The 16,866-nt window shown below is 42.9% G+C and overlaps 1 protein-coding gene across 2 annotated transcripts in view; it reads right to left on the reverse strand.

The window, feature by feature from the left end:
* Positions 1-8,265: 8,265 nt before the first annotated feature.
* Positions 8,266-16,866, reverse strand: part of FAM174A (family with sequence similarity 174 member A) — a 29,104-nt gene continuing 20,503 nt past the window's right edge. The window contains exons 3-4 of one of the 2 annotated variants that reach the window (XM_083151728.1): positions 11,513-11,565; positions 8,266-8,615 (exon numbers count right to left, since the gene is read on the reverse strand). In XM_083151728.1, the coding sequence (XP_083007854.1) occupies positions 11,547-11,565 (19 nt within the window). In that variant the 3' untranslated portion in view covers positions 8,266-8,615; positions 11,513-11,546. The remainder of the gene's footprint in view (positions 8,616-11,512; positions 11,566-16,866) is intronic. The other variant, XM_083151730.1, reaches the window with a different exon arrangement.

The following is a 16,866-nucleotide window of genomic DNA, read 5'->3' on the forward strand; positions in this document are numbered from 1 at the left end:
CAATACAGATGGGGACAGGTCCAGGAGGATAGGTAAAGCTGAGTATCATCCGCATACAGATGATACTAAAATCCAATGGAGCTGAGTAGTTTGCCAAGAGATGAGGTACAGATTGAGAAAAGCAGAGGACCTAACACTGAACCCTGAGGTACAGCAACAAGGAAAGAAAAGAATGTCACTATGTGGTGCACAAGAAGGTTGACTTAATCTAAAATCTAACTTTTATTAGGATTTTCTAAAATAGTAGCGAAGTATAAGACACAAACATCACAGAACATGAAACATAGAGTGATTTTAAAAAGGATAATATATCCTAATAGGTGTGACTGCAATACTTTTCTCCCCTTATTAGACTGGTTTATTAGATGTCAGTCTCCACGTCTGTATAAATTCAATCGGTGCCTGGAGACTGTTAAAGCCGAGTCTGCCCACTCTCTCCAAGCTTTATTTAGCTGTATGGAGTGTGCGCCCGCTTGTCAATCAGTGGCGGGTCCCGGGTTGGGGATCCGTTCTCCAGTGCTGGTATGCGTGCGGTGTCCGATGTGAGCTGCCACTATCACATTCAGACCACCGTTTTGCTGCAACCGCACGGAGCCGCGGATCGCCTCCCGCTGTGATACAGGTTTGAGCCACGGCGTCTAGGAGTAATGTGCCGGGGGTTAGAGCCCGTTTGACCGGTTCCAGGATAGTGCTGACGTCAAGCACTGCGTTCCTGGCCGGGCATGTCCAGTGGCGACTGACACACGCTGGTGAGGCAGAGATACGGCTGTTGATAAATCACAATAATATATACATTGGTATGGGGGGAAGGGAGTAGGGAGTCACAACAAGTTGCTGACGGGTCAGCGTACGCTTCGCTTATGGGAGCTTCATCAGGACCCCTGAGGTACTCCAACTGAAAGAGGTAGCGAAGAGGAGGTAGAATCAGAGAAACTAACACTTAAGGAGCGGTTAGATAGGTAGGATGAGAACCAAGAGAGGGTTGTGTCTTTAAGACCTAGAGATTGTAGTGTTTGTATGAGAAGTGTGTGGTCAACAGTGTCAAAAGCAGCAGAGAGATCTAGAAGAATTAGTTGTGAATAGTGGCCTTTAGACTTTGCAGTGACCAGATCATTCGCATAGTCAGTGCTGTCTCTGTGGAGTATTGGGCACGAAAGCCTGACTGGAGCGGGTCCAGTAAGTTGTGCGAGTTAAGAAAGCATGTGAGGTTAGTGTAGGCAAGTTTCTCAAGTAGTTTGAAGGTGCATGGAAGTTGAGAAATGGGACGGTAGTTTGAGAGAGAGTTTGGATCAGAATTCTGGTTTTTTTTTTTCAGAATCGGAGTAATAACTGCGTGTTTGAACAATGAAGGAAAGACACCCGTAGAGAAAGAGAGGTTACAGATTTTAGTTAAGATTGGGATGAGCACAGGAGACAGAGATTTACTTATTTGTGAGGGTATAGGGTCAAGAGGAGAGGTAGTAGAGTGGGAGGAAGAGAAAACTGCAGATACTTCATCTTCATTGGTGGGATCAAATTAAGTAAATGTGTCAGAGGGCTCAGGTATGGAACTGAGCTGATCACCAACTGAGATGGAGCATACCATTTAATCTCTGATCTTGTCAATCGTATCCCTGAAGTAGGAAGCAAGATCTTGTGCATGGATAGTGACTGGTGGCTTGGGTGAGGGAGGGTCGAGAAGGGATTTAAATGTATTAAAAATAAGTTTTGGGTTAGAAGGCCTGAGCAGAAATGAGAGTTTGGAAATATGTTTGTTTGGCAGTTTCCAGGGCTAACTAAAACTATAGGACTGGTAGATGGTCTTGTATGTAAAGAAATCCATTGGACTGTGAGATTTACGCCATTTATGCTCAGCTTTGTGTGAGAGATTTTGCAGGTGTCTCGTTAATTTAGAGTGCCACGGTTGGCTTCTAGGCCTATGTGGAGTGTTGTAGGTAACTGGAGCCACTTCATCCAGGGCTGTTTTGAGAGGTTTAGGTGTAATACCGCCACCTCAGGAGTAGTGAATGCAGAAATAGGAGCAAGCTGTTGTTGCAGTGAGGAGAGAACTTGAAAATTAATATCATTAATATTTCTGCAGGCTTGAGGTGGATTAAAGGATTTCAGTGTTTTTGAGTTAGAAGTACTAGAGGACAGCGTGCAGGAGATAAGGTTGTGATCTGAGAGAGGGAAAGGAGTATTGGTGAATTCAGACACTGAGCACAGCTTAGTGAATACCAGATCAAGGCAGTGGCCCTCCCGATGAGTAGAGGAGTCAGTCCATTGGGAGAGGCTAAGAGAGGAGGTTAGTGAGAGTAGTTTGGAGGCATGAGCAGCAGATTTTGGGCTATCAATAGCAATGTTGAAGTCACCCATGATGATGGTTGAGATGTCAGAGGAAAGGAAGTGAGAGAGCCAGGTAGAAAAATCTTCCAGAAATCGTGATGGCTGCCCAGGTGAGCGATAGATAACTACAATACGCAGTGAGAAAGGAGTGTAAGTTCTGATGGAATGTACTTCAAATTATGTGAATGTGAGTGATGGAACCTGTGGAAGAACTGAGAATGTGAAGAATTGGGATAGTAATATTCCAACCCCACCTCCTCTGCTGTCACCAGGAATGGAGGTGTGTTTGAAGTGGAGACCACCGTGTGACAGGGCTGCAGGGGAGGCTATGTCTGATTGTGAGAGCCATGTTTCTGTTATAGCAAGCAGGTTGAAGTTGTTTGAAATGAAGAGGTCGTGGATGGATGTTAATTTGTTGCCAACAGAGCGTGTATTCCATAACGCACATTTTAGTGATTTGGGGGCATTTGATGTTTATGAGGTTAGCCGGATTACTACAGTATGTTCCTGAGAGTAAGGTGCCTGTGAGCGGGGCAAGCAGCTGGGGCCTGGATTAAGTGAAATGTCCCCAGCTAATAGAAGCAGTAGAGAGATAAATGTAGCTGCAGGTGGTTTGTGAATGTTGTTTATGGCGACAGTTTGTGGATGTTATTGTTAATGTAGAGAGATATGTAAAAATCTCATGAGTGTTAATAAGAGGGTCATGGATAATTGAGGCAGAAATGTGTATAGAGGGCTGAGTTTCAGGGAGAGAGAGAGAGAAGAGACTGATTTTGAGAGAAGACCATGGAGAGCAATAGTTTGTAGTACATGGTGTATTTGAACAGAGTTATATAGGCCGAGAGTTATATTAGACTTGCAATAGTTAATACCAGCTTACTGGTGTTGCTCAGATAGTCATTTGCAAACCCTACATATACCGTATTTGCCGGCGTATAAGACAACTTTTTTCCCCTGAAAAACATGCCTCCAAGTGGGAGGGTCATCTTATACGCCGGGTGCACTTCAGTTGGGATAGACATAGCTGCCCATAGTGGTCTCCTGATGCCCACCCACCTCATTCTACATACCATCCAGTATCACGCAGTATCCAGCGCGGCCGCGGCGGGTCATCAGCAGCGAGACAGGGGTGCCAGCCTTTTTGGCGTGACCGGCCCGTTCTGCTCGGCGGGAAGAAGCGGTGCTCCGGCCCGCCCCTTGTCTACGCAGAGCTTGCACATGCGCACTAGTGCCGGTCACAGGAAGATGCAGGAGCGGGCCTGAGGCGCTGCGGCTATACAATGGTGACAATGACAGGTACTGTAATGGCACTAATACTAATGGCACTCATGTAATACCGGTATAATACGGTATAATATAAATTAACATGTTGAAATCAAATCCGATGTTCTTTTACGTTTTATTTGGTGTGTGGAAGGTGTGCGGAAGAGGGGGTAGTCTTATACGGCGAGTATATAATTTGAGTGGATTTATCACATGCGATTTATCACATGTAAAAAAAAACGTGGAGCTGCAGGGCGGTGAGGATCAGGCGGGGGGGGCAGCGGCGGGGAGGTGACAGTGACAGTGGGGCGGGTGGCGGTGATAGGTGTGTGCGCCACAGTGGGCGAGTGCCATTGACAGTGGGGCAGGCGGCGGTGACATGTGTGTGCGCCGCAGTGGGCAGCAGCGGGGGGGGGGGGTGTGTTTGCTGATGACAGTGGGTCGGGCGGCTCTATCTCAGCCAATTAAAAACCGGACAGTCATTTGACATGTTATTTCAAAGTTGTAATAGCCGCTGCGGCGCACACACATATCACGTCACACCCCCCCCCGCTGCGGCGCACACACGTATCACCGCCGCCCGCCCCACTGTCACCAGTACCCCCCGCTGCGGCGCACACACATATCACCGCCGCCCGACCCACTGTCACCGGTACCACCCTGCCGCCCGCCCCACTGTCACCGGTACACCCCCCCGCGCTGCTGCCCGCCCGCTGCAGGAGGTCAGACGTCATCGTACCTTCTGCACGTCCGACCTCCTGATCTGATCCGATGCGCACGGAACCGCGCATCGGATCAGATGTCACACGCATACGATTTTGGGCCGATTTCTCGCAATTTATCGGCCCAAGTGCCGAAATAGCGTGGAATCGGCCCAAAATCGCATAGTGTATGGGGGCCTTTAGACAAGAGCACTAAAATCTAGAAAAGTACCCATTAGGGTGCTTATACAATTTAAACTTGTATATGGCATACAATGCGATGGTATACAATTTTAAATTGTATAACATCCTGTGCCATCGCGCAACATCGCATTGCATACCATTGTAAGGCTTATGGTATACGATGCGATGGGTGCCGTGCTAGGAAACAAGTACCCAGTGTATAAAGTCCAAATTGCATAGCACACATTGTACAGCTCAAACCACACCTACAGTAGCACACATCTCAGCGTGTGTGGGCACCATTAATCTCTTTGTACATGTAACATTTGCCTCACATGCAGTGCAACAAGGTTTTGTCCATTTGTTAAAAAAAAAAAAAAAACAGCTGTGCGATCAGGTCTGAATTAGGCCCAATACCTGGATAAAACTTACTGACACAGACAGACTGTTGCATGGAATAATGATTTGCTCCTCTACCATTCAAGGCTACTTTGTATACAAGTAAAACGAGAAAAAGTAGATTTCATACACATTTATATTTAGCAAAATAAGTCTGTATAACATGCATCAAAGTGGTAAAATGAAATGGAGGGTTTTCCTTGAACTCCTTGACAGTGTTGTGAAAATGACTAGCAAAATGTTGTAAATGTTAAATAATAGATACATTTCACACATAAATCTGATACTGTGTTTCTACATAAGGAGCAGAGGAAGCCATTTATGTGAATAAATACTCAGGAGATTAAAATTCAAAAAAGGTATACATCCTAACAGAAAATGACAAAATGCCTTGCGTCCTTATCATGGGGAATACACATTTTATTTTCGATGAAAGAGCGGAAACTGAAATGTAAATTAACTTTGACAGTAACACAAATTTATGATATTTTCCGTCCAAAACTAATCAAATCAGTCTTCTCTTCTTTACAGAACATGCAAGCTGTTCTTTCATTATTGCATTAAAGAACTGGAATGAGAGAAATTTAGCAATTTATCTTGTGTTACTTACAGGTTCGCAGTCACAAACATCACCTCCGGGGGCCAATCATTATATGAAAACAAAGAACAAACTAGGCAGTGCCAGGCTTCTAAACTACTAGTGTACCGCTATCCATCATCTACAAAACTTTCCTGGGCTTTAGAATGTGGATTACCTTTGACTTTTGCAAATCTGATTTCTATGTCCTTTTAAGAGCGATCTGGTGATCTCAATCAGAAAATTGTATTTCTATTTATGTACAGTATGAAGATTTTGTTTACCGATTTCGTTTGAATACAAAACACATTTTCTATCCTAAAAGAGCAAGTCATATCTGGCATGAAAATTATAATGAAATAAATGAAGACATCAGATGGTTTAGATTAAGAAAAATGCTGAATTTATGGATGTTGCATGTTTTAGTTTATAAAACCCTAATACTAATTGATAACTGGGGTCTATTTAAAGTTGAATAGACCAATTTCAACGGTTAAAAATGCATCTTTTCTAAATGTAGCCACACTGGGCTTGTTTTGGAGTCACACCACATTACGTCTTGGGCTGGACTTTGGGATTTGCCTGCATACACAATTAAGAGCAATTCAGAATTGTACGCAGTGCAAGACATATCGACTTGCAGCTACAGATATGTCAACATACATCTAATTATCCATGCAATGGAAGTTGTGTTATACTGTACATAACACATGAGCTCAGTGTGACTGCAGTACCATTAAATAGGGTCTTATGTGGTGAATAGAACACACAAACAGCTTCTGCTGACTAAAATGATATGTGGCATGTCTAGATTGTTTGTTTAACTATGGCTGTATCTGTATAAAGGTGCCCATACACGTTGCGATAACAGCATGCAATGCGACGCGTAATTGGGCATCACATCGCATGTGTTTTTCATGTGATTTGCGTGCGATGTGATCTGCGGGCAGTACAAAAAGTATGTGCAGTACATACTTTGTGTACTGTACGATGCGATGCCAGCGGGAGCACGCATTGCACATTGCTTATCGCAGCGTGTATGGGCACCTTAAGTAGTGGAAAACAATGTAAGATAGCATTTTGTATGCAGGTGGCATAGCTCGACTAGAAGAGATGTTTAATACTAAAGGAGTCTAGATGTACGTGGGTGTTAATTGTCGGCAACTAAGAGATTGCAAGTAGAAGTATTAGGTGTGTAGACCAACCTGCAGTCTATTTACAGTTGAGTAACATCTATCTTCAGACAAATCTCCTGCACTAAGTATAGGGTGCCCTAGATTCTGTTCGAGTGGGTTACATCCACCAGCTGAGAGGCGGGGGAAGGCGGTCACATAGATGTAGCCTACTTTGGAATTTTGCAGGTGCACATTTTTGTTTAAATTGTCCTGTACAGTATCTGTGCTCCATTTTCTGTATGTGCTCCTTTGACAAAGCTGCCTGGAGCAGCGAAACCGGTTAGGATTCCATTTCTGCCAATTCCAAAACCAACTATAACAACTAAAGACCCTGTGAGTGCAGACCCGCCTATCCACCATCTGGATCCCCGTCCAATTTGGATTACAAATATTTAGCAGTAAGGTAGAGGTTGAGGACCCCATCCCGCTATATTCCTTCTAGCGGAGGGAGTCGGTGATTCGTGCCATCTTGGGCCGCTCCTGGACAGTACATCTGGTCCTCCCTCCCAACTGTCCTACTGGGGACACCATTAGTTTCGTCCGGATTTGTGGGACTCTCCTGGTCATATTCACTCCATGGTTTGGTTTGGTGAGATACGAACATTTTAAATCGCTTTTAAAATTATTCATGTATTCTGGCTACATGTTTTCCTTTTTTAGAATTAATAAATCATTGTACTAGACCCAACCAATCTTTTTATTCATTTTTCATTACCATTTAACAGCTCACTACATATTATTATATTTTTTCTAGCGCTGCTCAAACTCCCTGTTTGTTTTTCTGTGCTCAATTCTAGTTTACAAAGCCACAGAACCAGTAGCATGGATACATTTTTGTGCATACACAAAAGATGTAATGGGTTAAAATTTCAAATGTTGTTTATGAATTTAAACACCAAAGTTATAGTGTAAAATCCCATTATATGGGAAGCCAAAAGGAAAAATGATGGACTGACAGATCCTAGTGGTATTTTATAAATGATCTGTATCCCACAACCATATAACATTGGAGTGTAGATTACAGGGTCGACAGTAATTAGGTCTACCCCAATAGGTTGACATAGGAATAAAGACTGACACAAAACTGTCCGATACAAGTGCCTCTTTGCATTGAGAACTTGATCGTTCCCAATTGAAGTCCATGTGGATGTTAAGTATGAAGTTCCAAAAATTTTAAGCAAATTGTGAAAAACTCATGTCACCCCTTTCTTGTGTCTACGATTACCATGTCAACCTATTGACCCTGTCGACATAATGTATGTCGACCAATAGTCCAGATCACTCGCATAGCTCTTCTAGCTGGAAAGTAGTAATATACAAAATTATGAATTATGTTTTAAAAACACCTTTGTATAGTATGGAGAGGAAAGCTTTACAGTTTACTCTGGTTATTTTCATCTAAACCACAACGGAACATGTTTAATACAGAAGAACCCACATAGGGCAGGAAAGATGGTGTAATGGAGATTTAGCCTCACGGTACTAAGGTCAATGGGTTTGAATATGTTCAGTCTTTATATTTAACTCATTAAAATGTACCCAGAGTAAATATTGTGGACCATAAAACACATGATGTGGCAACACCAATAACAACATGAAGTGTAGACTTGATGCGATAGTGGACATAAAAAATACACCATGATAACGTTAACATTTTATTGTTCCCTATTTACATTAAAATATTTTTTAAATGTCATTTGCAAATGAATACAATTTTTAACATAGAAATATCTCAAAAGTATAACAATTTATATTCGTACAAAAGATTACATTAAGCAGGAGAAACAAGAACAAAAAATAAATAAATAAAACATCCCAGTAATGAAGCGAACAGAATACTGCTCTCGAACAAAACTTTTAATGAACAATCTGTGAATTACATTTTCAAGACAATGCTACAAAAGTATGTACAAAATAAGTAGTGTTGTGTTCTTTTTCAAGCAGAATTGTTTCTTTGTTTTAGGGCAGCGACAATAAAAGGCACCGGCTTATCTAGAAGAACAAAAAGAACAAAAAAGTCAAAACAAATTGAACAATATTAGTTAATTATTTAAAGGCCACTTCAGTTTTAGGTAGAAACGAAGGCAGTGCTGCTAAGAATAACACTAAGAATAACACTTTGTCTACCAGATAACTACATTTAATGGGTTTAGACACCTTCCGGTGTCATGTGATCACACAACAAAGAATTAATGTTATACCATCCACTTCAGTTTTTTACAGTGTGGCATACTGGGTACAACTGGGAAATTTATGAAACCTTGGAGAGAGATAGACGTACTTTACCGATCAGCTACTGCCATTTTTCAAAAATAGCCAGTTAATCGTCAGTTGGAAACTGACAAAGATCTAACCAATCAGTTACTGAATGTGATTGCACAGGCTGCTTCACAAAATGAAGGTCACAATCGTATATGAACCTCAATAGTAATCACTCCGCGTGCATTCTTAGTTAAGCCCGTGACTGGACTGCTTCACAGGCGCCCAAGCCTTGGGTACTTATAGAACATTCTTTCCTGAACTGAATAAATAGTTTCAACTGCAGATAAGAATTAATCTAGTGAACAATTCCTTGCAAAGTCCACAGCTTTCTGAAATTGTGACAAACTTGGCTTAATTCTTATCTGCAATTGAAACTATATATGTTGGTCAATCTACTTTTGACTGAACCAATTTGTCAGTCAACCCAATTTGATAATCTGATTCCAGCTAGAATTTTTACTTCTTGCTTGAACATCGCTATATAATCTTTACTGCAGGGCTCGACAAAACCCGGGGGCCAGGTCGCCATGGCGACCAGATTCTGCTTCCTGGCGACCAGATTTGCCAGGAAGCAGAACCCCCAGGCAGAGTGGTGGCTTGACAGCAGCGGGCAGCAGCCGGCAGAGCAGTTTACAACTCTCCCGGCTGCCGGCAGATGAACAGGGAGAGGCAGGGTAAGCAGCGGGTCCCCGTGGCTTGTTATCCGATCAGCACTTACAGCAGCCTTGCGTGCCCGTTTAAGACACATAAACAGATGGCGCCGCGTGGGGTTATTATGTTCAATATAACAGCCAGCACGGCAGACCGGCGCACAACTCTCCTGGCTGCCGCTGCATCAGAGCAGGTCCGCACTCCGCAGCGCGCCTATTACATAAGTCAAGGTGGCTCACAAGCTAATCATGAGCTACCAATGCAGCTTGACTTTTGAAATAGGCGCGCTGCTGACCTGCTCTGATACAGCGGCAGCCGGGAGAGCTGTGCACCGGCCCTCCTCTCATCTCCTCGTCTGCACTGCAGTACCTAGCTGTTACGTCACCCTCATTCTCCAGGCCCACAGCTGCCCTGCACGCTGCCTCTCCGTAAGCACTGTGTGCTCCCCCTGCTTGGCTCCTTCTAGCTCCCGGCTCCTTGCACTGTGTGAGACACTGTGGTGTCTCTACACCAGAACCACCATCTGGCACTCGGCAGCTCTGACATGGCAGGTGGCAGTGGTTCCAGTACACTTCTCCCCAGGCATCACACCAGGCTTCTTAACCCCCGCTGTGAGTGAGCTTTGAAAAGGGAAGTGGGGAGTAGTGCAGCTATTAGATCTTTCTCTCTTTTTGCACCTATACAGCAAATTGCAGGGGGGGGGGGGGGGGGGCGGCCCTTTCAAAACTTTGCTATGGGGCCCATAAGGGTCTAGTTACACCCCTGGCTGCCACTATGCTTGTTGTTGTATTGAACATTATAACCCACCGTGGGGCCATCTGCTTATGTGTCTTTGTTTTAACAGTGGCTCCCAGGGATGTTGTAAGTGCTGATAGTACAGTATAACCAGCCACAGAGACCCGCTGCTTAGGCAGAGAGACCAGAGCCCCCCTGTCTTTTTTTCTCAGTCTGCCCCTGCCTGGCATTAAGCCAGAAACCCATAGCAGTGAGCATGTAGGTAAGCAGCACTGTGGCATAATATGCCATGGGCATTACAGCGTGTGGTATTATATGTAATTGGCATTACGGTGTTTGGTTTACTGTGTAATGGGCATTAAGGTGTGTGAGGTATATGTAATGGGCATTATTGTGTGTGGTATAGTATGCAAAAGGTTTTCTAGTGTGTGGCATAATGTGTAATGGGCATTGTGGCATGTGGGTATGTGTAATGGGTATGTAGTGTTCCCTCTAGGATTTTGTGTGGGAAGGGGGGCGGACTGGGCCCACCGATGTCACAGCTTTGGGCGGTCCCTGGGCACCGACGTCACAAAAGGGACATGCTCAGGCCGCGCCGTCCTCAAAGGGGGTGGGCCCAGCCACCGCCATCAACAAAGGGGGCGGGTCCGGCCACGGCCGTCATCAAAGGGGCTGGCCCCGCCGGAGTCGCTGTGCTGCCGGGGAAGCGCTGGGCATTGATGTCTACGGCGGCACTGGGCTTCCCCTTGCGGTGTGTCGGGCAGACACCAGGCTGTTTTAGCAGGGCGCTGCTAGAGGGGCAGGGCACAGCACCCCGCTAAAACAGCCTAGCGGGAACACTAGGTATGTGACGTGTAATAGGCATTATCGTGTTACTTTTTGGCGCACACTGTCACTATTTTTTTCTGGCTCCTAGATTTTCATCCTGGCTCCTAGATTTTTTTGAAATTTGTCAAGCCCTGCTTTACTGCAATACTTCTGATATTATCTCATAATTTACCAATAATGGATATTACACCTGATAATATCCTAAGGATGAAACATGTAGGGTTAATTCTGCATATACATGTTATTTGACTAAGGCATATGGAAATATGTATACGACTGCGACAAGAACTGCGAAAATCCTATAACCATCTTGCGGATACTATGTTCTAATTTTCATATTTTTATGCAAAAATAAATACAGGTTGAATATCCCTTATCCAAATTATTTATATATTTTTTTTCTAAAAACCTACCGGAACATCTGTAACTCGTACTACTGGGGAAATCCTATGTACTGTAACTGGCACTAAATATGTGCAAAAAAAAAAAAAATTAGCATTCAAATTCAGTGCTTGAGATTGTACACAAACTTTGTTTCATGTTTGAAAACCTTGTTTCATGCACAAATAAAATATTTGTGTGTATTTTATGTGTTTATACAACATAAATGCAAGATATTGTATCTCAAGAAACCTCATTGAAATACATTTTTTTTTCAAAGAAATTCAAACAGTTATTAAAACACAATGGACAATTTATTAAATCTGATAAACAATGACCTTTTACTGAGACAAACATTATGCCATGTTACTCGCGTGGTCCAAACCTGAGAGATTTACTTGTTAAATCTGACATTACTTTTAACAAACTAGAGGGTCGTTTTTTATCTAAAAAAAAACCTGGATGCTTCAAATGTTCATGTGTTACGTGCCAATATGTGTTAGCCGGTGACAGTTTCAATCACCCACATTCAGGCAAGAGAATGTTAATTAAGCAACATCTTACTTGTAACCGCACACATGTGATCAAGTCATATGTCCTTTCGGACTTACATATATTGGCAAGACCCAGTGTAAATTTAAAGATAGAATGGCTTGACATCGTTCTACCATTAAGGCTGCGCTTATTAATAAGCGCAGTGATCAGCCAGTTGACCGCCAATTCTATGAGATAACCCATCCACTAACAAGTTTGAGATATCGTATGATGGATCAAGTCGCCAGACCCGTGCGAGGTGGTGACCGAGGACGATTATTGTTAAAAAGGGAAACGGAATGGATTCACCCCAGAGGCTTAAACGAGTATTTATCTTTTGCAGCCTTTTGAAACTTATATTTATTCTGACATCATGCCTATATAGCCTAATTATGCATTCCACTTTAATTATTAGCACTTTATAATTGGTATATTTGTAGTAATTATGCTAAAAACTGTTTATTACTATATATGTTTATTTAAGTTTGGTGATGGGTGTACCGATTGGATTAAGTATGCAGATTACCTAATCAGGAGCGGTCTGGCGTGGTAGGTGTCTCCTCCATATGCACGTGTGATGTTATTTATGAATTGCAAGCTGAACGCCGCACCACCAACCCACCTACCTGTACTACGCTCGACTACCAGCGCATTATCCACGTTCCCAGCAGCAAGTGCCGGTCCTATCCAACACATACATACATACATACATACATACATACATACATTATATATATATATATAATATGTGTGTGTGTGACAAGGATCACATACACAGGGATTCAGATGAAGATTTTGATCTGTATTTTATCAAGCAGGTCACAGTATACCAGATTATATCCATAGACATAGCATAGCTACAGGCAGCAGAATATAGGTAATCACAGCATAAACAGGCTGTTGCAAAGGCTCCAGTGGTCCCTACCCACACCCTGGCCTATCACTTAGGCAGCTAATCCACCATCGAGAGCATTTGCACTCTGCCCTGGAAACACTTATATTGGGAGATCACAGGTGCTTCCGATTACACCCCTGGCTTTTGCTAGTGCTCCAAAACCTGGTCTGGTTCCTACACTTTACGCTTAACAATATTACATATATTTGTAGTAACAGAGTAGTTGCTCTCACCAAGCATTGCTAAATACAGTATACACCCAATTTATAGATGCAGGGCTGTAATGTCATTCACAGTACCCCAAATGACACATCAAAATGGACATGCTGCTAGCATTTGGAGGTTGTGTAAAGCATTACAGAAAAAGGGTATGCATCTGCCTTATTTTCTGGGCATGCTTAAACCTCTGGGCTTGCTAAGCCCCTCAATAGCTCACTGGCTTCAGCAGCGTGAATTTGTCCTGGTCTGCCTGTGTAACCTTACTGAAACAACTGATGTTTATGCAGATATTCCAATGCTGTGTCCTCAGAGATAGCAGCAGATTAGAGTAGCCACAAACCGCCTACTGTGACATTAGCATATTATCGCACAGCCGCTGTGCAGCCATCTTTGCATCAGGCCCTGCAAAACCATGTTACACGTCAGATGTGACTGACCTGAAATATGCACAAAGCTTTAGCTTTTGGAGAGGCGTGTCCAAGATCAAGCTGGGTACACATAAGCATAGGCGAATCTAGGGGGTGGTCTAGGGGAACCGGAGATACTGCAGGCAAAGCTGGAACGTTTTCCCTATAGGATAACATGGGACCCGCTAATTCTGACCCCCACCCAGTTCAACGGCTGCCAGTTCCACCTTCGGCATCACTGAAGCTCGAGGTTGATCCCAGTCTAACCCAAATCGCTGGGCCTTCAATTTGATACCAGGCTGGATCCATATGGGTTAATTGGTTCCAGGTTAAACCGTTTTATTCATTTCTTAAATGTAATTTCATGACTGTTTATGTTCTTTGAGGGCAGATTTCTCTGGAACCAAACAGCCCAGTTTCACGGGACCAAAATCATTCGAAGCAAACTCAAAAGTTCTTCAATATAATACTGGTCTCATGTAAATGGGTCAGTTGGTTCCGAAGATATAGCTGGTTGTTTAAAGGGGGGTAGGTTGCATATATTTGTTGCATATATTTGCTGCATATATTTGCTGCCTACCGAGTAGGTAAACACAGCCTTGCTGAACACATGCCCCCCTTCCAACCGAATCCCCCGCAAAATGATGTGAGTGGATGAGTATGCTTACACATCTGCTTGCATACAGCCGCACATAGGAAAAGTCATTTGATGGTCGTTCACCATCGAATAATTTTTCCTCTCTTCGCAGATCAAAATAAGCCTGGACTTACTTTTGTACTGCACAGTGATGGTCGAATTAAAAGCGGGCACGGGTGATGTCAGCCGCCCCACCCCAAGCAGGCAGGGGAGACCTCCATTCACAGGGGTATGCCCAGCGTTTATATGGGCGCACCCACCGTTTTTGGGGGCATACTCAATGAAACACTGGGCGGACCCAAGTGACCTCTGCCCTCCCCTTTCATAATGCATCCGACGGTGGGAAGACCGATTTCTTAATTCAGACCCTGATGCAGCCGATTAACTAGCACAGAGTTAAGTTGTTTGTTTGAATGTAAATCCAACCTACTGTATTTTTGTTGAAAACTCTCTCCCCCTTAAACTCTCAACTTCTAAAGGTGGAAAATATACAGATTTGTGCATTAACGCGGTCACACCATATGTTAACCCTCGAGTTATTGGGATTTTTGTGACCTACAGGGCTAATTGGGAGGGGGTGTCATCTAGTCCGTAGCTGATTGAATTCCCTCTAAAAACGAAGGTAAGGAAACATCAGAACGGTCTTATTTGCACTGGGAAAAGTGCGTAGTGGGGTTAAAATGGTGACGCACAATCCTCTGCAAAACATGGAATGATGCTCTGAATCAAAAGCACTTTCCACCCTTTTATCTCATTCCAATAAGCAAAAAGTATGGCCAATTGGCAGAATACTATGCATCAGACTTGGTATTCTGCTATAGAATGGACTACTTCATTAGTTATTATTTTATCCATCTGTCATTTCAAGTGGTTCTGTATCCTAGTCTCCGAGTTGTGTCTACAAAAATCAAAACACAGTCAAATGCACATTGAATGTTTTTCAATAGAAAAAGAAAAATCTTTGGTTGGGAGACTTGACAGAAAGAAACAAACAAAGCGAAGGAAAAACACAAATAATTCACAAAGGGCTGCACGGATTATTATATTATACAGTTTACACGCAGCACTTACACATTGTGGCAGATGTACTAAGCACTGAAGAGTGACAAAATGATAAAATACCAGCCATTCATATCTTCCATGTTACCGGCTGTAGGGTAGATGTAAGATGGGACATTATAGGGGAGAAGTGGTATAAGCGCCATTATAGCGCATACGGTTTCTCCCCATGTATGAAGCAGAATGCGCCACACGCCACTGTCGGTGCTGCTATTTACAAGACCATTCCAACAACTGTAACTATTGTATTCGACAGCTCCAGTTGTCATTGCCCATACACAGAGCTGTGGCGGCTGCCAGTAAAAAATCCCCAATAAATTGCACTTGACCTCTCTTATTAACCCCTTCCTGACAGAGCCAGTTTTTGCGTTCCTGACAGAGCCATTTTTTTCAAATCTGACATGTTTCACTTAAGTGGGGATAACTTTTTTTTGCTTTTACTTATCCCAGTGATTTTGAGATTGTTTTCTCGTGACACATTGTACTTCAAGTTAGTGGTAAATTTGGGTCGATACAGTCTGTGTTTTTTTGTGAAAAATACCAAAATGTCGTGAAAAAATGGAAAATTTTGCAATTTGCAAAATGTCACATTTTCTGCTTGTGAGACAAATAAACATACCACTCAAAATAGTTAATAACTAACAAAGACCATATGTCTACTTTATGTTGCAATCATTATTTCAACCTCCTTTTCATTTTTTTGGACACTAGGAGGCTTCAAATATGAATAGCAAATTCTCAAATTTTCAAGAAAATTTCAAACTCTGATTTTTTTAGGGACCAGGTCAGTTATGATGTGACTTTGAGTGACTTGTATGTGAGACACCCCCATAAATGATGCCATTTCAAAAACTGCACCCCTCACAGTATTCAAAACAGCATTTTGGAAGTTTGTTAACCCTTTAGGTGTTTCACAGGAATTAAAAGAAAGTGTAGGTGAAATTTCAAAATTTCATTTTTTTTGCAGATTTGCAATTTTAATACATTTTTCTAAGGAACACAGTAGATTTTACTAGAGAAATGTGACTAAAAATTGATTCCCCCAATTCTTTGGTTTTCATAAATATCCTATATGTGGCCCTAGTGTGCACGGTGACCAAACCACAGGCTTCATAATAGAAGGAGCACCTACTTGATTTTGGAGCCTCCTTTTTATGAGATTATTTTTTAGGCACCATGTAGGTTTCTAGGCACCATAAGATGCTAAAAGTTAGGTACCCCCCCACAAGTGACCCCATTTTGCAAACTACACCCTTCAGGGAATTCATCTAGGGGTATAGTGTACATTTCAAACCCCCAGGGGTTTCACCAATTGTGGTACAACTGGGCAGTGAAAATGAAAAAAAATAATTTTTCATTTTCACAGCTCAGTTGTATCAAAATTGGTGAAACCCCGGGGGGTTTGAAATGTACACTATACCCCTTGATGAATTCCCTGAAGGGTGTAGTTTGCAAAATGGGGTCACTTGTGGGGGGGTTCCACTGTATGGGTGTTTCGGGGGTCATTCAACCAGAATCTGTGCTGCAAAATCCAAAAATCACTCCTTCCCTTCTGAGTCCTGCCATGCACCCAACTGGTATTTTTTGGTCACACATGAGGCATTGCCGTACTCGGGAGAAATTGGGGCACAGATT

This window comes from Crinia signifera, chromosome 1 (genome assembly GCF_055691185.1).
Source record: "Crinia signifera chromosome 1, ASM5569118v1, whole genome shotgun sequence".
NCBI lineage: Eukaryota > Metazoa > Chordata > Amphibia > Anura > Myobatrachidae > Crinia > Crinia signifera.